The sequence below is a fragment of the Narcine bancroftii genome, chromosome 7 (assembly GCF_036971445.1).
Source record: "Narcine bancroftii isolate sNarBan1 chromosome 7, sNarBan1.hap1, whole genome shotgun sequence".
NCBI lineage: Eukaryota > Metazoa > Chordata > Chondrichthyes > Torpediniformes > Narcinidae > Narcine > Narcine bancroftii.
This window is the reverse complement of record NC_091475.1, coordinates 169,977,618-170,003,617: the sequence shown is the minus strand read 5'-3', so window position 1 is coordinate 170,003,617 and position 26,000 is coordinate 169,977,618. Positions and strand designations below refer to the sequence as shown.

Here is a 26,000-nt window from a genome sequence, read left to right as displayed (position 1 = left end):
CTCAGCACCCGGCTCTAAATCCTGGTTCCCATGACCCCGAGTGGGTCCCCAACCACAAGTCATTACCAGCCTGTATGGGTCTCTCAGCCGCAGAGTCATTCATTGGATTGCCGCCGTCTTGTAGGATTGTCTTCTCTGTTTGCCCTTCTCAATGGGGGGGGGGGGTGGTGTTCTTCCCATTTCTGGTGCCCTGGGCCCCTGCTTTCTAGAGTCTGCAACCCCTTGCGGCCACTGCCAAACATAGGTGCCGCCATCTTGGGTTCAGACCTGTCGTTGCAGGATTTTAGTTTATAAATACCGTCAGCTCCTCTAACAGGCTGTTTATTCCTTGCACAGAACCACCAGCATTAAGACTGGGTGGTTAAACTCTTTGGAGCCGTGCTATGCCTCCGCTCTCCTGGGTCCATACAAGTGGGAGCATTGCTGTTACAGAAATGCTGCGTTTTTTTCATTACATCATCTATTCTATTTGCATAGAATAAATAAATCTCAAAAAGTAAAGGCCAATTATCACTGTCTAGTCAGTGGTCACATTTTGAATCTTTCCTCTTTGAAACCGTTTTTTATGCACATATAGACTAAGAATTATTCTTACAGATGGTTAACTTCTCTTATATCACCAGTATATTTTTCCAACAGACCGACACACCAAGTTGCAACTTAGTTTACAAATTAACATTTATAATCATGGGGTTAGAGTTGAGAAGTAGATTAGTGTGTATAATAAGTTTTATTTCCGTATTCTTTTTTAAGTTCACTGCACCCTTCATTACACTAATTGAGGTTTTTCCTAATAGGACTATATCCCAGGTTCACGTGTGATTTTACAAAATATTGACAAATTGGACTGCAATAACAACAAATAAACAGGATAGGAGTAGAGTTCCGAGGTCTTTTAATTGATTGATCAATGAATGTGCTTAACAAACAATGAAATCAAATAAAAAAAGATCCATGTAATAAGAAATAATAGACATTAAAAAGTACCTTACATCTTCTTTAGTTAGTTCCCTAAAAGGATGAAATAAAAATAACGTTCAACTAATATGGCATTAGTACATACTATTAAAAGAAAAAATAATACACAAGATGGAAATGAAGTGAAGATAATTTGCAACTAGTTTGTAACTTCAAATACTATTGTTCTGCAAGTAGAATGTTTTGAATATCCCAAGATATTTTACTGCACTCAAGCAAACTCTGCTACCATGAATCTTAGGTTAGATTGTGAAGTGAACATGGATGGGTGGGTGTTAGGAATAGGAGAAAAGAAAGTAATCAGAGGGGAAAAAACTGATCAGCAAACTCCTTCAAGTCCTGAGCCTCAATACTTAATTTGTGTATCTGAATCCTGGATTTCCTTAATTCCAGACCACAATCAGTGTGAAGGAGACGTTCTTACTAATCCTCAATCTCCATCAGTATCAGAGCACCGCATGGCTGCATACTCACTTTACACCTATGGTTGTGGGGGTTGGTACGATAATAACACTCTCAATAAATTTGCTGACAATACCATAGTAGTGGGTTGTATAAAAGGGGTGATGAGTCAGCATACAGGAGGGAGATTGAAAACTTACCTTAATTGTGTACTAAGAACCTCACACACAATGTCACCAAAACCAAGAAGCTGATTGTGAACTTTAGGAAGGGAAAACCATACTGGTTATTGGAGAGAATCAGAGGTGCAGAGGATGAGCAAATTTAAATTCCTGGGATTCACCATCTCTGAGAACCTTTCCTGCACCCAACATACTAATGTCATAATTAAGAAAGCACAAGAGTGCCTCTATTTCCTCAGCAGTTTATGGAGGTTTGGTATGCCATTGGTAACCTTGACAAACTTTTTATGTGCAATGGAAAGTGTGCTGACTGACTGCTGGGAGCACCAATACCTCTGAGTGGAAAGCCTGTGAAAAGGTGGTACAAACTGGGCTGTGTCCACATCACGGGTAAAATTCTCCACCATCGGGGAAACCTACATGGAATGCTGACATTTGAGAGGATCGGCAATCATCACTGATCCACACGACCCATGAATGTGCTAATTTCGCTCCTACCATCAGAAAGAGTTGCCACAAGTCTCATACCACCAGAATCAGGAACAGTTGCTACCCCTCCACCATCAGACTCCTAAACAACAAATTCAGACTCATTTAAGGTCTCTTATTGTGCACATTGTTATTTATTACTGAATATTTATATTTTTCTTCTGTTTTTCAGTTTACCTTTCTTTTGTATTCATATCTTTTCTTGGCTTTTTTGTACTACCGATAAGTAGAAATTCTGCCTGGCCCATAGGAAAACAAATCTTAAGGTTGTATATGATGTCATATTTGTACTCTGACAATAAATTTGAACTTTTAACTTTGAGAAGAACTGATTAGGGAGACCACTGAGGCAGATGGAACTGAAGGACCTTGATATAAAGGAGAATGAAGTGGGTGCTGATTAATAATGAAAAGTTAAAGAAAGCCTCGCTGGGGAAAATGGATTTTATAGACTCCTGTTGTGGCCCAGAAAGTGTTTGTCTCTTTTACCAAAACAGCTATCAACCCTTCAGTTGGACCAGTTTCAGACCTCGAGTCCCTGAATATAATGTTCAAGCAATTAACATCAAAATAAACTTATATAACTTGATGCAAATAAAAATCTGCTGCTTTTGCCAAGTCTTCACACATGTAGAATATACATTGTCTTGATATGAGCAGAAATATGAATAGGAAAAGCACAACTGTACAATTGAGCAAACAAAGAATTGCTGGAGGAACTCAGCAGTTCAGACAGCATCCATGGATAGAAATGGCGAGTTAATTTCGACCCCTTTATCAAGATTAAGACAAAAAAGATGATATGATTTATATAAACGGGAAATAAACTGGGGAGAATCCCCAGAGATGATAGGACAGAAGGTGTAAGAAATGGAGAGAGAAATCATTAAAAAGGGGAGGGGTAAATGAAGAGAGAGAGAGATTAAGATTAAATACAGGAGTAGGTAAAGAAAAGATGGAAACAATGGAATTAAATGGGAGTGGGGTTGACCTAAAATTAGAAAAATCAATGTTCATGCTGTTAGGTTTAAAGATGTCCAGGAGGAACATGATGTGTTGTTCAAGCTTACATTTGACCAGAACCTGACAATCGATGAGGCCAAGAAGACATGTCATTCTGGGAATGGTTTGAAGAATGAAAATAGTTGGCTACAGAAGTTTAGACCCACATATAGTGTAGGTGTTTGTGATGTGATCAGTCAATCTGCATTTTGTCATACCAATGTGTAGAGTAGGCCACACCGAATACAGTAGATTAGGTTGGACGATATACTTTTAAAGCTCTACTTCACCTGGAAGGTCTGTTTGTGGCTCTGGATGGAGGTGAAGGAGAAGATGGAAAGACAGGTCTTGCACTTCCTGTGGTTACAGCAGGAAGTGCCTAAAGGTATGAAAGGATGAGTTTGAAGGGAAGAGCGGATTAGGGCACTGCCTCAAAATCTTTATATCCACGAATGCTGTTGGAACCATTGAGTTCCTCCCGCTAGTCTTTTGTCCGCTGAAGATTCCAGCATCTGTAGTTTTTGTGTTTATGGATGTTGTTTACTTGGATTTTTGGAAGACCTCTGACAAGGTGCAGCACATGAGAGTGCTAATCAAGACAGGAGTTCTTGGTATTACAGAAAAAGAACTAGCATGGACAGAAGAGTAGATAAATGGCAGAAAGCAGGGTACAATATGGGCCTTTTCTGTTGACTAGTGGTGTGCTACAGAGTTCAGTGCTAATTTTCATGTTAAAGATTTGCATGACAGAATTAATGGCTTTGTGGCCAGGTTGTGGATGACAAAAAGATAGGTGGATGGCCAGGTAGTGTTGAGGAATTAGGGAGTCTGCAGAAGGATTTTAACAAGTTGGGAAAATGCCCATTTTGTGGGGGATAGAACACAGTGTAGGGAAGTGTATGATTATATACTTTGGTAGATGGAATAAATGCTAAATATGGGAAGAATTTAGAAAGTCCACTTAGGATTTCCTAAAGGTTAACTTGCAGGCAGAGTTGGTAGTAAGGAAGGCAAATCCAATGTTTGCGTTCATTCTGAGAAAACTAAAAGCCAGGAAATAAAGCTGAGGTGGTACAAGGCATTGGTTAGGCTACATTTGAAATATTGTGATTGGTTTTTGGGCACCCATATGTAAAATAGGATATGTTGGTGTTGGAGAGGGTACATAGGTGGTTTGTATAAATGATCCCAGTGATGAGAAGATTAATTATGTGTTCATTGGAGTTTAGAAGGATTGGGCGATGGGGGGGGGGGGGGGGTGGAGGAAGTATCTTACTTAATATTGAAATGACTGGATAGAATGAATGTGTAGAAGATGTTTCCAGTAGTGGGAGTGTCTAGGACCAGAGGGCACAATTTCAGAATAAAAGGATGTCCTTTTAGGATAGAGATGAGGTTAGCGTAGTGGTTAGCACAACACTTTTACAGCTTCAGTGACCCAGGTTTGAATCTGGTGCAGCTTGTAAGGAATTTGCACGTTCTCCCCAGGTCTGCGTGGTTTTCCTCTGGGTGCTTCGGTTTCCTCCCACCATTCAAAACGTGCTGAGGGGGGGGTGTTGGTCAATTGGGGGGTGGGGGGCATAGGCTCATGACCCAAAAGGACCCGTTACTGTGCTGTAGGTCTAAATTTAAATTAAAATTTCCTCAGCCAGAGGATGGTGAATCTGTGGAATCAGTTGAGGCCAAGTCATTGGGTATATTTAAAGTGGAAATTAATAAGTTCTTGTAGGGGTTTCAAAGGGTAATGGGAGAACATAGGAAAATGGGATTGAGAGGAAAACTATATCAGCCATGATTGATGGTGAAACAGAGTTGATGTTTGAATGGCTTAATCCTGCTCCTATATCTTCATATGATTTTATCTTTCCCATATTTGTATAATTTCCTGTTTTATCAATTGCTGCTATTAATATAAAGTTTCATAAGAAATAATGTAATCACAATTTTCAAAATAGGGTTTTGATATCACTGCACATTCCCAGAGATCTCTGAACATGCACACGTAGTGCACATTGAAAATCCCAATGATTACTGCTGTGCACAAAGGACCTGGAGAACTTTAGAGACTTGGTTATTTTTCAAAAATTCTGTCACTGATAATCTAACATTCTGCTGCACCAAAACGTTTTCTTGGTCTTAACTTTGCTTCCCAAATAGATTTATTTTAAGTAGTATCTTGCCTGAGCAATTCTTAAATTTTGCGATTGAGTATATTTTTAATCAACGTGAGCATTAAAGCTGTTAAAGAGTGCCACCATCATGCATAGTGGTCCTTGAATGTATTGGGAATGTGAATACAAGAAAAAAAACTTCCTATTGCTATTCAGTGTTGTGATCAATTTAGCTTTTCATATAAACATTTGACACGTTCCTTTCTCACTTACAAATTAGATCTTCTGAACTTTAAATTATCATTTTCAGTTACTGACATGTGATTTATTTTAACAAAAATTTTTTATTCCATTTCAGTAAGATGTCAGAATAGACTTTATTTAGAGCAAAATCAGGGCTGACCTTTGAAGCGTTCACATTACTACATTAAAGAATTCTATGCTATGTAATTCTGTGTAATGCTCGTTATGGAGCAAAATAAATTACAAGTTATCTAATTCAGTTTTGATCAGAGGCAATGTCAACAGATTCTAAGTAAAGCATTTTTACCGAATATGGTCCACTAACCTGTACTTTGGCTGGTGAGAATCAAAAAGAACTCGGCGAGCAGATGCATTGTCATGTTCTGCAAAGTATCTAAACAAAGATCAATGAAGATAAGCATTTATGTTTTATTCATGTACCAAAGAATAGAACATGAGCCAACAGAGAGAAAAAAAAGGATTAAAACTATTCACATGATATACTTACACCAAGTTGTATAGGCCCAACATCCCCATTCCTCTGAAATCTGTCTTTGGGTCATCGCCTTGGAAACCTATTTCACACCACTGCTTACTAATTCGACTGTCCAATGTTACATCAGGGCGAAGGAAGGACCATAGCTGATAGAAAGTATAGAGAAAAACATCTTTATGATTAAATTAAGTAATCAAGTAAGGAGATTGGATTTGAATTCAAACTATCATCAATGTCTGCACAGGAAAAGTATGGACAATAGTTTTTTTTGCAAACAGGTCTGTACAGAGCAGCTGCTGTTATCATCATTACATGGATCCTTACAGGAAGTAATGAAGTAGTAGGGAAATATGATAGCACAGTGGAGCACAAAAACCTAGAAAGCCAGGAATGCGATTGCAGTGAAGTGGAATTCACTGTCTATGCATTGTTCAAATAGCTGGGTCCTCCTTTGGCTCCACCGTCATCTACCCCAAAATAAACCCTGGTTTTCCCTCCTTACCTCAGATTCACCTGAGGACTATTGTCTAAGATCATTTATTGTAAGCTATTAAAAGCATGTTTGCACTCCTCACTTGTCTCTGAGTGCAATTAGTAACGTTATAATTTTAACAGCTAGACTTTGAAACAAGATGGAAGGCCTGTTGAAGCCAGACATAGTCCAGGAAGACCCTCTGTCCTCTGAGTCCCCGGAGTGCTTCCAGTCCTACTTGACAGCCACACAAGACGTCTTCAACTCTGACAGTCTCTGGAGAACAGCACTTCTCTCTCAAGTCATCCCCAAAGGGTACACTATCATCAGACTGTCCTACCTACGAGTCGGCCATGGAAGGCTTGAAGGCTGCTACGTGAGGCCCCAGAATGACATGCTGGTGAGCGCCGACTCTCTCAATGTCGGCAGCATCCGGGTGAGTCGCTGGACAACTATGTTCTTAATTGTGGGCCCTGATCAGGAAGTGCCACTACAAAGTGGCCATGGCCCGGGTGAGAGAGGAGGAACAAATCCGGGACACCCTCGTGGCAGGAATGAGGTCGAGGTACGCAAGGCAACTGCTTAAGTTGGGGAAGAAAGACTTGGCCAGCACTCTGGAGCTGGCAAAAGCACTCGAGCAGGCATAACTGGGAGGTGATGACCTCACGGACAAAAGCGGCTTCTTTTCAGAGGACCAGGCCATTGGGGCACCAGTGACCCCTGCGGCCATGTGCAACTGGGGATGCTACTTCTGTTGACAGGCACAGCACCCCTGCCCCACAAAGGATTCTGTGTGCTCAGGATGCGGTACTGGGTGAAGGTCTGCCAGACTAAAGGGAACCCAAAGAGGGCGACCGCATGTGCAACCCCCAAATCATTGCTCCGTTCATGCCCAAGACCCAAAGTGTCAGCTTCAGCTTCTCCATGCTGCTTGCCACCAGTCTTGCTGCACCTTGTCGTGGGACCTTCCACTAGAAATAAAGCATCACAGGAATCCACGGTGGCCATCTTGCTGTGCCTCGAGGTCAACGCCACCTAGTCCTTCAGATCAAGACGGAAGGCGGCCATCTTGCTGTGCCTCAGTCAACACCATCTTGTCTGCCCATGAGCCAAAAGGAGAGAGTCAACATCAGCATGGGGAATGACAGGGTCTCCAGAGCACTGGCATTGGTTGTCCTGAATCAGGCAGTACTTCACCAATTGAATAACTTGACGATGGACGTGAGTGTATACGGACATTTGACTGATTACTTAGTAGATACTCGATCCACTGAGAGCTTTATAAACTCTGCGATGGCTCAGTGGTATAACTTAAGAGTGTACCCAGTGGACTATCGTATTTTCCCAGCTTCGCATTGGCACTCTGCTCTGTTGAGGACATCAGGGAAATGACCAGGTCCTGCCTGGTCCGCACGGAGTGCAAGCCGCACTTCTACTACCCCCCAACAAAGTGCACCTGATAAAGGCGTTCCACCCCTTGGAATGACTCAGTGTCTATTTCAAGGGTCCCCTCCTTTCCACCAATGGAAGCGTGCACTTTCTCAACATTATTGATGAGTATTCACATTTTCTGTTCACATCCCCTTCCCAGACATGACCACTACCATGATCATCAGGGCCTAGCACTCTATTTTCTCCCTGTTTGGGTATCCCAGCTACATTTATAGCGATTAGAGTTTATCATTTATGAGCAAAGAGCTGCTCGTAAGGGCATTGCCTCAACCAGGATGACTAGCTACAATCCCTGGGGGCAACAGATGTTGAAAAGGAGAACGCAACTGTATGGAAGGCCATGAAATTGGCTCTCCAGTCCAAAGGCCTTCGAGATTCACACTAGCAAGAAGTTCTACCCGCAGTACTCCACTCCACAAGGTTGCTCCTCTGCACAGCGACCAACGCAACTCCTCACAAGCTTATGTTTACGTTCCAGAGGAAATCCACATCTGGAACTACTCTCCCCGCTTCACTAATGGCACCAGGGCCAAACCTGCTGAGAAAGCAAGTGAGGAGGAGCAAGACAGATCCCCTGATCGAGGGTGCACCTGCTGCACGCAAACCCAAAATATGTCTGCATGGCATACCCTGATGGCAGAGAGGACAGTTTCGATCAGAGACCTGGCACCTGCCAGAACTGAGGGTCCAATGGACACTGTTCGGGAAGTGGTCCAATCCACCCCACGACCTGAGTCAGAGCCCTCAAGACCCACTGATCCTGAACCACAGGGGGTCTAGGAAGTCCAAAGTCCTCCAGTACTGCAGTGCTTGACCAGAATTACTAGACCCCCGACGGAATTAATGAAAATTTTTGTATTTTTATCTGAATGAATGGTCTCTGCTTTTCTTCTGCAGGTTCTCTTCTGAAGGAAGGGGTGAATGAAATGAACTGGAATTCACTGACTCCTCCCTTACCTCCATCCTCACCAACCCAATATAAATCCTGGTTTTCCTGCCTTACCTCAGATTCACCCAAGGACTATTGTGTCTACTGGCCATAGATTGTAAGCTATTAAAAGCGTGTTTGTACTCCTCACTTGTCTCTGACACAATCAGTCACGTTACAGCGATTCTCCACTAAATACAAAACATCATTTTCATTTCTCTGGCGCCATGTCCAACCCAGTTACCACCTGGATTGATGATGGACTGGAAAAATGCTAGCGTGCAAGGTGACAGCTGAGGCCATTCAGAATTCCCCAATCCAAATGACAATATTTGGGGATGACTGATCTAGTTTGTGGATTTCTGGGTGATTCTTATTGATTGAGGCAGAAGATTTTCTTATGAAATGGCTCACAAATAATGCTTTCTAAGCATTTACCTGATGTATCAAGATACTCCTATCTCCATTTTGCCACCAGGTTTCCTATCTTAGGAACATTAACAAGATAAGAGTTTTTGCAGAGAATAATATTTATTTTTATCCTTTTAACTTTTTCCTATACACTGCAGAAAGACACCTGGAATTTAGTATTAAACACCAGCTAATATAGACATTTAAAGTTCAGCACATCTTCAGCTTTTTTTTTAAAAAAAAAGGAAAAAGAATTCAACAAGGAAACTAAACCTGCCAAAGGTTCAGAGCACACTAATTATTTGAAAAGGTTCAACTGCAAAGGAATGGAAGAACGGACCTTCAGCAGCATTTCTTCATGATGTGGATTTTCTGAATCATATTGATCTTTACGGAGTCTTTCCACTTCTGCAATCAATCTTGTATATCCTACAATTTGAAGGAGACAGGCCTGCAGAGAAATCCCAAACCTTGGCAGAATAGAAAGGAATTTTCAGCATATTTATTTTGAGATATAGATCGTTATTCATACAACTTCCATGAAAACAGGTCTTTGAGGCATCTAAGTAATACATGATTATATGGTTCTTCTGTTGATATGAATATAATTTTGAAAGGAGGAAAAAAAACTAATTGTATAGTCTCCTGCCTTCTCAGGAACTGAATTGCTACCATGAATACAAATTCAGGGCAAAGCAGTGCAATGAAGAATTTCAAAAGAACAATTTGACTGAGTGTTTTCTTCCATCTGATGGGATACAGTAATGTGAGGGCAAGTTGGGTTGTTAAAATTTGTGTCTAAATTCTTTGCAGCCTTGATTTCTTGAGTGGAGCAAAATTAGCTATAATTTCTGTCATGACTACTGACCTGTACTTTCTGCTGTTCAGGGCATATGTGTTGATGAAAAAACTTTGAAGTACTATCTAACTGGAGTTGCAGGATTGTGTGGAATCCATATAGTCTTTTTTAAAGGAAATTAAACAATTGTTTCATAAACTGATTGAACAGCAAAGATTTAATGCTGCTTGAGTAAAAAGTACAAAAGCCAATCAGTTTTTTTAACCTGTCTAATAGAGTCATGAAAATTATCCTTTTTTCTTTTTATCCTTCAAACCTTCATTGTTTTTCTCCCCCCCCCCACCAGTAACTCCTCATTTCTTCTTTTCTTGCATCTCTTCCATCATCCTCCCTTCTACTCCCTTCCCCACATCTGCATTACAGGCATTATTTCTTTCTCACCAATACTTGGTTAACCCCATTTGACCATTCATATTCAAATCTTGTTCTAGTAATTTACATGCAATGCTGAAAGATTGATGAAAAATACCATAAAAATGTCCTACCTGTGTAATATATATATAAAATTTATATATATATATATAAAATATATATAAAATATATATAAAATATATATAAAATATATATATATATATATAAAATATATATATATATATATATAAAATATATATATATATATATATAAAATATATATATATATATATATAATATATATATATATATATATATATATAAAATATATATATATATATATATAAAATATATATATAAAATATATATATATATATATAAAAAATATATATATATATATATATAAAATATATATATATATATATATAAAATATATATATATAAAATATATATATATATATATAGGAACAAAGTGCGACCTCTCACACCTGCTCTGCCATTCAATAAGTTTACAGCTGACCTTTTATCTCACTGTCACTTTCCTGTATCAACTTGCATCTCTCAGTCCCTTTCTAACAAACTCAATAGGTCTAAATTATCCCTTAATATCTAACAAACTCAATAGGTCTAATATTTTGTAATAACTTTTCTATGTTTCAAGCATTCTTCTAATCTCAGGAGAGCATGGATGTAGTCTGCTTAATCTCTCAGGAGTGCTTTGTCAATACAAGAAAAATGTCTCATCCTAATATGGAGCATTTGAAAACATATCTTTCATCTTCCTCAGTTAACCATTTATTTTCTGAGGTTCGAGTGGCTTGATTTCTCAGCTACACTTTACTAAGCTGTTGTACAACTAGAAGTAAAATCAGAACCTCAAAATTGATCAGCAATTTGAAGAGTACTTTAAATAATTCCACATTTAGCATGAATGACTTTAACATGAATTTATCCTACAGATTCACGATGTGTGGAAAGTTAATTAACGACCATACATCTGGTGTTTAAAATTCAGAAAATTGCCAAATGTGACAAAAGTTTATGGGATAAGTTTCAAATTTCATACTGTGGATTGGTGTCAGGATTAATCTTTTTTAGCTGCATTATATTATCAACAGTCTTCTCAATATCATCCATATGGGCAAGTACGGCAGATTGGAGTACCTGTCAGGAAAAAAAAAGAGAATAAACTGAAATAAATAGAATGGAAGATTTAAGAAATCAATAACCAAAACATATCCACTTAAAAAGAAAAAGTTTGAAGCACTCAGATATCACAATATGTGAGGTTTTAACAAGTAAATTGTACAAAGCTTGTTTTTTTTTCTTCTATAAGGTGGTGCAGATCTCAAAGCAGAGGTTTTGCAAAATTAAATATGCTGGCACGTATCAAATTAAGTTGGTCATTTGAAAAACAAAATGTGAAATTTTAAAGTTAAAATTTTGTCAAATACTTTTTTGTTTTGTATCTCCTTGAATGTTTTTTATTTTATACATTCTTTAAATTTCACTTGCATTTATCCTCATTATGTTAATTAATTTGAGATTACTAATTTATTATTTATAGTAATATGATATTTTGCAAATTGTTTGAGTTTTTTTGCCCCTTTCTCTTGCTCTCATTCAATGGGGGAGATAGGCAGGATTTAGCAATAGACCAGAGAGACACGATTGATTGGATTCATAGGAGAAAAATAGTTCCATCAGTGATGTATTAAAATGGATTGACGCAATACAGAAACATAGTTAGGTTTGAATAATATCATCAGCATGTATCAAAGGCCAAAACAATTAATTGATATGAACTGATTTACTTGATTTTCATCCAGAATTTTTGATCTGATATCTGGAGTGGGATTTGTACCCATAATATTAATCAAGATTAAAAGTTCTCTCAAATGAGACACAGCAGACACTAAATCAGTCATTTTGATCTGAAACAGATTTACTTAATCAAGGATTCCACAAGTTGCACTGACATCTACCGTGATGAAGTGATTTGAGAGGTTGGTTGTGGAGCGCATCAAATCTAATCTTAGGAAGGACCTGGACCCACTTAATTTTACCCATCTTCACAATATATCAATGAGAGATGCCATCTCACTGACCCTCCACTTTGCAGTAGATCATTTAGACCACCCAACAACACCATTATTCACCAAAATTTGTGACCAAACTAAAGAATCTGGGACTTTGTTCATCCCTCTGTAACTGGATCCTCAATTTCTTCATTGGCAGACTTCAATCTGTGCAAATCAGCAACAATCAACTCCTCCACACTGACCATCAACATAGGGACACTCCAAGGCTAGGTACATAGTCCCCTACTTTGCTCCCTGTACACTAACTACTGCAAAGCCAAGTTTGGCTCCAACTTAATCTACAAATTCACTGACAACACCACCATTGTTGCCTAAATAACTGGAAATGATGATTCAGAATGCAGATGGAGCTTACGAATCGGTTTGGGAGGTGCTAGAAGAACAATCTTTCCCCATAATTCAGCTCCTCCAGCTAAGAGAGCATCAATGTAAATTTTCTCTACACTCTTTCAATCTTATTGATAGCTTTCCCAAAAGTAGGTGAACAAAACTGCATACAATCCTCCAAATCTGGCCTCACAATGTCTTGTACAACTTCAACACAACATTTCAACTCCTTGTGGTGATACACCACTAGCCTACTGCAGGGGGTGATCTCTGTACCTGCAGGAAGATCATGGAGGACAGACCACACCTGGCTGGCTGTCTATATATGGCTAGGGTCCATGAACACACTGCTGCTTTGCATTACTTCCAGAAACTCAGTGTCTATCTCCCGAGCATATACAGATGCAAAAAAAAAGGAAAACAACTTGTCAGATCCTTTCTGATACCATCAAAATTACACTGTCTCCAATTCAGAATCTCAACCCAAGAACCAGACATATTCTTTTTGATAATTATCTTGAAACTAATGGTATGATAATCCAGTGTTCCATTATGCACACTTCCATCACCTGCCCAGTCTTGTTCCCAAATAGGATATTTAACGTTGTTTCTCTCGCTAGGACTTTGATATATTGGTTAAGAAAACTTTCATGAATATATCTGACCAAGTCTTTTACAATAGAGGAGTCACAGTCAATATGTGGAAAGCTAAAAATCACCTACTGTCACAACCTTAAATTTCTTCAACGATCTGCTATTCCACGAATTTACTCCTCCAATTCCCACTGACTATTGGGTGGCCTACAATCGCATTAATGTGGTCATCTCTTTCTCATTCTTCCGTTCAACAGTGGCTGTTGCTTTAGACGCAGAAAAAGCCTTTGACAGAGTAGAGTAGAACTACTTATTTAAAGTATTACAGAGGTTCAACCTACCAGAAAAATATATTAATTGGATTTAAGGTATATTGGTATAATGGACCGTTGGCGAAGGTAACAGTAAATGGCCAATTTAAATTAAGTAGGTCAACTAGACAGGGATGTCCATTGTTCTCCTCATTTTTCGCCTTAGCAATAGAACCATTGGCAGAACTGATAAGAATAGAAAATAAAATAAAGGGGATAAAAATAAAGGAGAAGGAGTATAAAATCAGCTTATTTGCAGATGACATCATAGTATACCTAACAGAACCAGAAATATCAATAAAAGAATTACATAAGAAATTGAAATAATATGGAGAAATATCGGGGTACAAGATCAACGCAAATAAAAGTGAAGTGATGCCAATGAGTAATGTGGATTATACAGAATTTAAAAAAGAATCACCATTTAAATGGCAAGTACAAGCAATCTGATACCTAGGTATCAGGTTAGACAATAACTTAAGCCACTTGTACAAACTAAATTATCAGCCACTAATAAAGAAATTGCAGGAAGACTTAGAACATTGGAAAAAATTACCACTAACGTTGATAGGGAGGGTAAATTGCATTAAAATGAATGTTTTCCCAAGGAAACAATCGTTATCAATTCCCTTAACAGAGAAATTCTTCAATGAACTAAAGAGAATAATAAAGAAATTCATGTGGAAAGGGGGTAAACCGAGGGTAGCATTAGATAAATTAACAGAGAGGTATAACCAAGGTGGTTTGGAGTTACCAAACTTAAAAAAATCATTGTAGAGTCGCACAATTAAGGTATTTATCAGATTTTTACCAGACAAGGGAAAAACCAGACTGGACTAAGATAGAACTAGATAAAATAGGGGAAAAGGTACCGGAACATATACTTTATAAGTGGGATGAAAAGTTGGTGCAATATAAAAGCTCACCAGTATTGCATCATTTACTTAATATATGGAAGAAAATCCACTTAGAAAGGAAAAAAAAACACATTACCAAATACCAAAATTGTTATTGACACAAAACCCACTAATCCCTTTTACAATAGATAGCCTTTCCTTTAGAGAATGGGAGAGAAAAGGAATCAAAAGAATAGAAAATTGTTTTTTGGGAAATAATTTATTAACATTTGAACAGTTAAAGTACAAATATGGAAATAAATAATGGTACAATGTTTGCATATCATCAACTGAAAGCTTATTTAAAGGATAAAATGGGAAACAGATTGAGATCACCAGAAGGAAGCAGCTTTGAACATGTAATTAGACACAATGATAATTAAAAGATTTATAACGAACATGTACATTAAGCTGCAAGATAAGGAAAATGATGAAATAACCTATAAACCTAAACAAAAGTGGGAAAAGGATTTAAACAAAGATAAAAAATGAAGCATGGGAAAAGTTTCGTTCTGGAACTATGAAGAATACAATAAACACAAGGTTACGCATGATACAGTACAATTGGTTACACAGGTTTAATATCACACCTCAAAAGTTAAAAGAATGGGATCCAACATTATCAGATAGATAATAACCTTCAAAGGAGGTTGCTGCCCGCCAAACTGTGAGGCGCCAAGATGCACGGTTTGAGGCGATATCAGCCCACTGGCGGTGGTCAATGTGGCGGGCACCAAGAGATTTCTTTAGGCAGTCCTTGTACCTTTTCTTTGGTGCACCTCTGTCACGGTGGCCAGTGGAGAGCTCGCCATATAACACGATCTTGGGAAGGCGATGGTCCTCCATTTTGGAGACGTGACCCAACCAGCGCAGCTGGATGTTCAGCAGCGTGGACTCGATGCTGTCGAACTCTGCCATCTCGAGTACTTCGACGTTAGGGATGAAAGCGCTCCAATGAATGTTGAGGATGGAGCGGAGACAACGCTGGTGGAAGCGTTCTAGGAGCAGTAGGTGATGCCGGTAGAGGACCCATGAATCGGAGCCGAACAGGAGTGTGGGTATGACAACGGCTCTGTATACGCTTATCTTTGTGAGGTTTTTCAGTTGGTTGTTTTTCCAAACTCTTTTGTGTAGTCTTCCAAAGGCGCTATTTGCCTTGGCGAGTCTGTTGTCTATCTCGTTGTCGATCCTTGCATCTGATGAAATGGTGCAGCCGGGATAGGTAAACTGGTTGACCGTTTTGTGTGCCCGATGGAGATGTGGGGGGGCTGGTAGTCATGGTGGGGAGCTGGCTGATGGAGGACCTCAGTTTTCTTCAGGCTGACTTCCAGGCCAAACATTTTGGCAGTTTCCGCAAAACAGGACGTCAAGCGCTGAAGAGCTGGCTCTGAATGGGCAACTAAAGCGGCATCGTCTGCAAAGAGTAGTTCACGGACAAGTTTTTCTTGTGTCTTGGTGTGAGCTTGCAGGCGCCTCAGATTGAAGAGACTGCCATCCGTGCGGTATCGGATGTAAACAGCGTCTTCATTGTTGAGGTCTTTCATGGCTTGGTTCAGCATCATGCTGAAGAAGATTGAAAAGAGGGTTGGTGCGAGAACACAGCCTTGCTTCACACCATTGTTAATGGAGAAGGGTTCAGAGAGCTCATTGCTGTATCTGACCCGACCTTGTTGGTTTTCGTGCAGTTGGATAATCATGTTGAGGAACTTTGGGGGGCATTCGATGCGCTCTAGTATTTGCCAAAGCCCTTTCCTGCTCACGGTGTCGAAGGCTTTGGTGAGGTCAACAAAGGTGATGTAGAGTCCTTTGTTTTGTTCTCTGCACTTTTCTTGGAGCTGTCTGAGGGCAAAGACCATGTCAGTAGTTCCTCTGTTTGCGCAAAAGCCGCAAACACCCTTTTTCAGCAGAGGGACAGCCTTAAGACTACCTGGATGCATCCCCGATCGAAACACTGGCACCTCCTGGACTACATCCTGGTGCGTGAAAGTGACAAACAAGATGTGCTTCACACCAGGGTCATGCCCAGCGCGGAATGCCACACTGACCACCGGCTGGTTCGCTGCAAGCTCAACCTTCACTTCAAGCCAAAGCCCAGGAACAGTAAAGCCCCCAGAAAGAGGTTCAATGTTGTAAACCTGCAGTCAGACGAAGCAAGAGGAAACTTCCAGGCAAACCTCAAAGCAAAGCTCGACGATGCAATCCGCCTCACTGACCTGTCCCCTGAAACCCTCTGGGATCAGTTGAAGACTACCATACTGCAATCCACTGAAGAGGTACTGGGCTTCTCCTCCAGGAAAAACAAGGACTGGTTCGACGAAAACAGCCAGGAAATCCAGGAACTGCTGGCAAAGAAGCGAGCTGCCCACCAGGCTCACCTTACAAAGCCGTCCTGTCCAGAAAAGAAACAAGCCTTCCGTCGCGCATGCAGCCATCTTCAGCGCAAACTCCGGGAGATCCAAAATGAGTGGTGGACTAGCCTCGCCAAGCGAACCCAGCTCAGCGTGGACATTGGCGACTTCAGGGGTTTCTACGAGGCTCTAAAGGCTGTGTACGGCCCCTCACCCCAAGTCCAAAGCCCGCTGCGCAGCTCAGATGGCAAAGTCCTCCTCAGCGACAAGATCTCCATCCTCAACCGATGGTCAGAACACTTCCAATCTCTTTTCAGTGCCAACCGCTCAGTCCAAGATTCCGCCCTGCTCCAGCTCCCTCAACAGCCCCTAAGGCTAGAGCTGGATGAGGTCCTCACCCAGGATGAGACATATAAGGCAATCGAACAACTGAAAAGTGGCAAAGCAGCAGGTATGGATGGAATCCCCCCAGAGGTCTGGAAGGCTGGCGGCAAAACTCTGCATGTCAAACTGCATGAGTTTTTCAAGCTTTGTTGGGACCAAGGAAAACTGCCTCAGGACCTTCGTGATGCCACCATCATCACCCTGTACAAAAACAAAGGTGAGAAATCAGACTGCTCAAACTACAGGGGAATCATGCTGCTCTCCATTGCAGGCAAAATCTTCGCTAGGATTCTCCTAAATAGAATAATACCTAGTGTCGCCGAGAATATTCTCCCAGAATCAGATATTAAATAAAATCATAAAAAATAACATACCAAAAAATCCAGAGATCTTTCTTCTAAGTAACACAAGTAGTAAGGAATTAGGCCTCAAATTGGATAAAGTGCAAAAAAGATTTATTATGATTGCCTTAGCAGTAGCAAAAAAATTTATAATATCAACTTGGAATATGGAAGAGAGCCTGAGAATACAGCAATGGTACATAGAATTGAATAAATGTATTCCATTAGAAAAAATAACATACAATTAAAAAAAATAAAATCACATTATTTGAACAAATTTGGGAACCATACATGGAACATAACAGAGAGGGCTTGCCTTGGACCTCCACCCCCTAAAATGATGAGGACAAAACGACTTGATCCAGTGTGTAAAAGTAGATAACGCATTTTTCTTGTTTATTTTTGATTGTGTGAAGACATTGTTTAATTGTATATGTTGAATATTTATTGGTTTTGGAGGGGGGAGGGAGGGTAGGGGGGAAAAGAAGGGAGAAAATGCCACTGTGTATATTTAATGAGAAACGTTTGTATATATTTTGGTTGATATGAAAAATAAAAAAAAATTTAAAAAATGAGCTCTCTGTCCTGTCTGAGCAATGCCGTGATATTTTCCTGGATTAGCTATGCCACCCCCTCTCATCTCCTCCCTCCCTCCCCCCCCCCCACCCCCCATTATGTGTGAAACAATAGAATTGTGGAATATTGAGCTGCAAGTCCAGTCACTCCTGCAACCAAGTCTCAATAATGGCCACAATATCACAACTCCAGATGCTCAACCTTTCTATTTCACTTCTAGGTTTAAGAACAGCTTTTATTCCCCATTAGCTATCATTCTCTTGAACCTCCGCCTCTTACACTCTGGTCCAACCCCACAAAAGGAATGTCTGCATTATTACCAAGTTACTTTTTTTTTGTCCTAGATTGACTGTGAACATTCATTATTCAGACGCCTGCCGATATTTTCCGTATCTTGATGAAGGGCTTGTGGTGCAGCAAACAACACAAAACACGAAATACTGTACAACAGGTTTTAATCAGCTTAAAGTAGAAAGCACCAGATAGGTGCATATCCTCCAGTTCCACGTGCCTGACAGGTTTAGGAAAGGCCAGTAGGAGTGCGGCTATAGTAGTGGTTACATCACTATTGGGCTCACACCCAAAATGCAGTTATGTATTTTTATCTTTGCTATGTGAAGATTGTTTGATCTGCTAATTTTATCAAGAGTTGTGTTTTTACTTCATTATACTCCTATTGCCTTATATTTATTGTCTGTTATAATTCAATTAGGTACACTATTGAAATTGTTTTAATTGTTTTTTTTCTTCAAGAAGCAAGAATTTCAGTGCATGTACATTGTACAATATCTTAGACCCTTTTTTTTGAAAATGGCTTTTTTTGAGTTTATAGAAAACTCAAGGCAATGCTGGGTTTTAGTTATAGCAAGGTGAAGTGGAAACCAATATGGATAAATGCATTGAAATTTCTTGAAATAAGCCAAGGAATTTTTGTTGAAAAACCCAAACATAACTTTAAAAATGACAAAATTAAGTCTTAAGTTTTAATTTCATTCCAATTAAACTGTGATAAAGCAAATATGGCAATGAGGAAGTTTACAGGAGGGAGATAGATTAAAGGTGTCAAACACTTTTTCAAGCATTTATATGGTTTGGAAGATGAAGACTGTGGCATCATTTTATGGTACACCTTTTTCACTATTGATATTGTCACAGGCTTTTTTTTTTAAGGCTGTATCTGGTAAAGAAATTCATGTCCATGCTGCTTAAACCTTGCTAATAATCATGAAAACAGCAACTTAAATATTCTACTTACATCATTCCGGGAGGATTTTAATGAAGATTCTGGAAAAAAAAAATACAGAACTCAAATTATTCTATTTTGCATTCAAGGAAATCCAACAGTTCTTATTCAGCTGGAATAGTTGATGCAATACATTTCACAGAGCAAAAAAAAAAATTTGTTATTACTGCTTGACGATCTTTGCTGAAAGCATCTTCTGACAATCCTAATACAATTTATGTCTTTAACAGTAGAGGTGCACTTTCAGAATGCAACAAAGCAGTCATTAAACAACCAGTTTTCTTTATAAATAACTGCCATATTGATAAAGTACATTGACATTTCAAAAATTCAATATAATGTATTTTATTTCATCCTTATTTATGCCTTTCAAAACTACTAATAAATATCTGCCAACTTGTTCGTCCTTATAATGTGGCATATGATTTTTGTGTGAGCCAATAAATTTTTCTAATAGGAAAATCAGAGAGGATGTGCACCAACACTCAAAAGGATAGAAGGCATTTTAGATCAGTTAGCAGCATTTTGAAGAATCTACTTCAGGTAAAGTTTGAAATCCCATCAAAAATTTATATGAAAACATGTTCCAAGCCCCCATCTAGTTACTTCTACATACAGCAGAGGTTTCTTAATGACACAACAATGGCCATCCAATTTATTTTAGCAGCTTCCTTGGATCGAAAGAATGGAATGAATATTAATTTTTTTTAAAGTTTGTTGGTATTTGATTCAGAACAGATTATTCAAAGTATAATGATGAATATCTTCATCCTGCAAATGAGATTCCTCTTTAATTGGCAGGCTATGAGCCCCTGCAACATTCTCGTTATTGTAAAAGCAAATGCAAGGCAAGTTTAAAAAAATGCTTCCCATGGTGAGAAATTGTTCATGGCACTATCATCCAAAAATCTGAAAACACCCCCTTTTTTCAGTTGAAAATTATATCAGATGCAAGAGTTTGAAAAATAAAAAGCTTTGTGTAACTTACCAATTTTCAGAGTTCTTTGAGCTCCAGGCTTTCTATGAAAGCAGATTCTCTGCAACTCACATTTACCAGTTATTTTTCTCAAGGCAAACTTGAGAAAACGCCACAAGAATGTGCAGTAAAAGTACCAACACAGTTGGAGCAACATCCTGAAGTCAAACAATAAAATAAAAATTCATATTGGTCACTCTGCAGACATGAAATACTAAATGATCAATTTATCAAGATTTAAGAGCTTAGAAGCAATACTGAAGATCTTTCCTGAACTCAACACACTAATGTGAAAAAAAGCACATCAGCACCTTTACTTCAACAGGAGTTGAAGCTAAGCATTTTTGAGAACATCGTAAACCATGGCAAATTTCCATAGATGTGTGGTGGAAAGTGTGCTGACTGGCTGCATCATGGTTTGGTATAGAGTCACCAATATCCCTGAACACAAAACCCTGCAAAAGGCAATGGACACTGCCAAAACCCTATCCACCATTGAGAACAATTACAGGAAAAACTGCCATCCAGCACATGCCCAGTCTCGCTGTCACCATAAGAAGAGGTTTATAGGTGCCACAAGACTCATACCACCAGGTTCAGAAGCAGCTGCTACCCCTCCACCATCAGACTCAATAATAAATTCAATCAGGGACTCATTTAAAAACCAACTTTTGCACTTTATTTTTTCCTCTCCAGTCAGCTTTTTTTTTTACATTTCTTTATTTGTTTACATGTGTATATTGTGCAGTCCCCCCACCCCCCCCCCCCCACGACCAAAAGGGGAAATTCTGCCTCACCCGTAGGAAAAAGAATCTCAGGGTTTTATGCGATGCCATGTATGTACTCTGACAATAAATTTGAAGATTTGTTTTGAATTTTAATAGCAATGAACTCTAAAGACACAAAAAGCTGCTTTGCGCTCTTAACACATCAGATGTCTTTGCTTCAGCAAGAATGGATGTAATCTCAGGTTTTAGACTCAGAACTTCAAAAAATTGTTTTGAACCAACTTGCTTTCCTTCCCTTCTTGTAACATTATTTGCAGCTGAGATAGCATAACTAGGGTTCCATTTCTCAATTCACTTTAATGCATCTCCAGGTCTCATTCGACAGCATCTTACCTGCAACCAACTTGCTTGTCACATAGTATCTCACGCCAACAACCACCAATTGCCCGTTATTCAGTTATCTCCCATGTTAAAAGAGAGAAGGCAGAAATGTGCAAGGAGAATGAAAAGTACCCATATAATTTTAATAATGCCCTGTATTGTTATCAGAAATGTCAGAAGACTAATCTTTCATTCTCAGAAACTGTTGGGCTATACTGGAGAATGTACAATTTTTAAAACCACAACTGTAAGCTTATTTCTTCAGTTTTAAAAAAAAAAGCAGCCTAGAGTTGAAGCTAAGCATTTTTGAGAATACGTATTTATTCAATTTGAAGGAAATATTTATCATCTTCAATTATCAATCAAGTTTTTGCAAAACATTTGTACCATTCCCCTACTACATCTTTAGTCTACTACATCTTTATACATTCCCTTTTGGAGTGTGTGAGAGAGAGAGAGAGAGAGAGAGAGAGAGAGAGAGAGAGAGAGAGAGAGAGAGAGAGAGAGAGAGAGAGAGAGAGAGAGAGAGAGAGAGAGAGAGATTACTCTTTTCAGCTATTTGGGAATCTTTTCTGCAAGTACTTGTTGAACAGCAATTGAATTTGGGGTCAATTTTTATGCTTCCTTGGTTAATTAACCTAAACTAACACACATCAGATCAACTTGGAAGAGAAATTCGGGAGCCTTTAACATTGCAGCCACGTCACATCTTCAAGAAAGGGAAAATGGAAGAAAACAAAAGCTCAAAGCTAGCATAGCCAAAGACTTTGTACCATCAAGCATTGACATAGAAATCAGTTTAATTTATAAATTAAATCATCAAACATATATATTGTGCAGCACAACATTAAACATATTAAAAACTAAGGTATAACATTTCAGCAGTTCTCATTTAACTGCATGAGTTTACATTTGGTGTTGGTATAATTACCACACAATCAATTCCAGCAATAATTCACCTGCTTATTGTGCAGGTTCAATCAATAATCACACAAAAAAAAACATTATAGCAATGAAGATATTCTGCCTCTCCAGCCTTTTCCTCTATTCCATAAATTCATAGTCAACCCGTGACCGGATTCCACAAAAGCACCTCTTCCTCACATCTTTCAATTAAAAAAATATTGATATAGCTATAGAGGTTTTTGTTAGCATAGGATGAGAGAGATCTGCTACATTTTTTTAAAAATATTGCCATTAAAGCCAACAAACATATCCAGTTTCTTCATATATTAGCACTAGTTGTTTTGTCGTGGACATTCAACATCTTATCTGTTTGCAAGTTAGCATGACGGACCTCTAGCATTTAGTCATTGTAGCTCCTGTATTTTGTGTCTATCCCTTTGAATATCATTTTGAACTTATGATTGCTACAAATTTTCAGAGGCCACAACAGTGCACAGATTTTTCATGAATACAACATTAAAGTTTCCATTTATGTTACATATTGTTGAAAAACATCAATGGATTAATGTCTTTTCTAGATTAATTTTAACAATCAAATTAATACAATTAATGCAAGCATAGAACAGTGTGATTCATTTTTTTAACTTAAAAAAAACTACCTTAAAATTGACAAAGTTATATAGATTTAATAATACACATCTCATGGCTTATGTTCCCCCTCCCCATGTAATTTGATGTCCTTGCAAAGAAACTAATATTTTCGTTTGTTCCGTTATCTCAAGATCCATCGATCATGCAAGATAAATCTTTCTTTAACAGTTGTACCTCTTCTTCAAGAGGGGGCTTTTCATATTAATATAGTAGCAGTATTTACAAGAAACCGAACTAATTCATGCATGGTTTTTAGATTGCAATGTTGGGAAAATTATGGAAAAAAAAACAGAATTACCGCTCGTGCAGTCGTTCACATCGGGTGCCTTTTTAGACTACAAATACCTGAGTGCAATCGACCCGATGGTTGGACGGACAGTAGAGTGGATGACCATCAACGAATTTTTCCGGTATGATTGACACTGCAGGCTTCCTCCAGAGTGTTTTAGGTGTCCTGCATGATCAATCGTGGTGCAGGAATGGCCTTTTTTGGACTACCCGTGTCGGGGCAAAATGCCTTAATTGTACCCCTACGTCTAAAATCCATAATAGACTGTTTTGTGCAAATGAACTCAGACAAACTTGGAAATGGATTTAAACCACCATGTGATGAGAAACCCAAACACCTTTTTTTTTTAAATGCAATTTTCACGTATAAAACAGGCAGTTTTATTTCAAAATGACCAACACAAGTGCAATGAGTGGTTAGGAAAAATGACATTACTTAAGCATGAGTTGACTTACCTGAAATGAATAAATAACAAGACCTTAACACTAAGCTACGCCTGGCCAATCAGCCCTTCTGAACATGACACATGAAACGTAACAACAGGGAGTTAGAAACAACGTTCAGGGTGAATAATTAAAAATACCCGTCTTCCAGATTCAGTCTTGATTCGGGTCGCCACGTCCCATTTTGGGTTGGATCAACATACAAGGACGCGTTCGGGTTCACAGAATTAAATCGCCGGATGCAAAATCCTTCGATCATTTCACCAAGGTTAACATTTTTCCAATAGATTTTGAAAATAAACAAGTAAACAGACGAGGTTGAGAGGCGCTACCTGACACCCTGCCGACCTTCGGCCGGATACAATGGTGTAGTAATTGTCCACTGATGCAGGGTCGTGCTGCAGGGATGCAGCCCGACTCCATTTGCTGCACGTCGCCGAGCCTCAGCCCGGGAATGGGAATCAATGATCGGAGAGAAGGATCCACCGCCCTGCTTATTGAATTGCTGCGGGTGGCGCGATGGGAGAATAAATAATTGACCGTCTCGCAAGCTTCCATTGTGCCCAGGAGCAAGAGAGAAGCTCCAGGAGGAGATGCCGCCCACACCGGTCTCGGCAGCTGTTTGCCCTTCACCGATCAACGGACCCTCTCGCCACTTGTTTTCATTCCCACCCCCTCCCCCTCTCCATTATGGACCAAAGTGCCACTCACCCAACCTCATCGAGCAGAGCCGCGACTCCGGGAATCATCAGTCCTTCGATCAGCCGGCGCGTGACGCTGTTACCATGGCAGACGCTGCAGCGGAAGTAGAGGCGATCGGAACCGGAAACAGAAAGAGCGGCGCCGGAGGACCCGCGCCTCTCGCTCCATCCTCGTCAACCCGTCCAATCATTTGATGGAGAGACCCAACTTCCGGTTGATGCGCGCTGATTCGATGGCAGCATTGATGCAGGGGTCAAAGCAGTTAGCGGTGGTCGCTGACATGGCGGCCCCCCGTCTCAAAAGCGTGAAGTTGTCCAAAGCACGAAAAAAACTGCTGAGAAAACAAGTCAAAGCGCAACATGTTCTCCTGAAACACGACGGAATCACTGCTGTGTCTAGGCCGGCTGAAGTAAGATCGTTTCTCTTGATATTAGATCGTCTTCAGAAGGGTGGGATTTGAGATACTTTAAAAAAAATCAGTTAACGATTTCGTTTCAAGGGTTCTCAGTCAACGTGGGAGGGTTAGGATTGCAATGGACGTGCTTGTGATTTTTGCCTTTCTTCACCCTCTCAAATATAAAATAATCTGAGATGATAATCCGAACGGTTAGTACGAGTGGACAAAGTATCGCCGGAGGAACTCAGTCGGTCAGACCGCATTCATGGGTAGAAGTGGACAGTCAACGCATTTCTGCCCATGGATGCTCTCTGACCTGCCTAATTTCTTGAGTAATTCTTTGTTTAAGATTCCAGTATTTTGTCAAATGCCTTTTGGAAATCCAAGTACACATCTATTAACGAGTCATTGAGTCAAAATAATTAGGAAAAGGCCCCTTTGGCTAACGTTCAAGGAGCAGGCCTCTAGCATGTCAAGCCTGGTCCACTATTCAATAAGATCAGGACTGACCTGGCAGTGGATTCAACTTCACCTACCTATCTTATCTCTAGAGCCCTAATTCCCCTACTATTCAAAAAATACATTTGTCTGTCTTAAATATGGGCAGAAAATTCCAGATTTGCTACTCTCTGGGGAGAACATTTTTAAAAAATGATATATTTAGACACACAGCACAGTAACAAGTCATTTCAACCCACGAGTCTGTGCTGCTTAATTTACACCCGATTAAACTACACCCCTGTTATATTTCAAATGGTGGGAGGAAGCCGGAGCCCCTGGAGAAAACCCATGCAGACTTGGGGAGAACATACAAGCTCCTTACAGACAGTGAGGAATTTGAACCCCAGTCCCAATCACTGGCACTGTAAAGGCATTGCGCTAACCACTACTTCCTCCATTCCTCTGAATCTTGAGGCTTTGTCCCTTGGTGATCCTCCTCTGCATAGCTTCCAACACTAGTACATCTTTTCTCAAGTAAAGAAACCAGAAATGCATGCAATACTCCAGGTGTGGATCTCACCAGTATCA

General features: G+C 39.6%; 2 protein-coding genes across 8 annotated transcripts in view; one reads left to right on the top strand and one right to left on the bottom strand.

Annotated features, from left to right (window-relative positions):
• The window catches only part of elmod1 (ELMO/CED-12 domain containing 1), a 49,149-nt gene extending 24,482 nt beyond the window's left edge, over positions 1-24,667 (bottom strand). For 4 of the 6 annotated variants that reach the window (XM_069891258.1, XM_069891262.1, XM_069891263.1 and 1 more), the window contains exons 1-8: positions 24,584-24,663; positions 20,487-20,632; positions 19,511-19,539; positions 11,443-11,540; positions 9,507-9,636; positions 5,916-6,049; positions 5,733-5,801; positions 988-1,011 (exon numbers count right to left, since the gene is read on the bottom strand). In XM_069891258.1, the coding sequence (XP_069747359.1) occupies positions 988-1,011; positions 5,733-5,801; positions 5,916-6,049; positions 9,507-9,636; positions 11,443-11,540; positions 19,511-19,539; positions 20,487-20,632; positions 24,584-24,621 (668 nt within the window). In that variant the 5' untranslated portion in view covers positions 24,622-24,663. Of the gene's footprint in view, positions 1-987; positions 1,012-5,732; positions 5,802-5,915; positions 6,050-9,506; positions 9,637-11,442; positions 11,541-19,510; positions 19,540-20,486; positions 20,633-24,583 lie in introns of all 6 variants that reach the window. The other 2 variants (XM_069891260.1, XM_069891259.1) reach the window with 2 other exon arrangements.
• The window catches only part of alkbh8 (alkB homolog 8, tRNA methyltransferase), a 35,966-nt gene continuing 34,577 nt past the window's right edge, over positions 24,612-26,000 (top strand). Inside the window, exon 1 of one of the 2 annotated variants that reach the window (XM_069891251.1) lies at positions 24,612-24,983. In XM_069891251.1, the coding sequence (XP_069747352.1) occupies positions 24,768-24,983 (216 nt within the window). In that variant the 5' untranslated portion in view covers positions 24,612-24,767. The remainder of the gene's footprint in view (positions 24,984-26,000) is intronic. The other variant, XM_069891250.1, reaches the window with a different exon arrangement.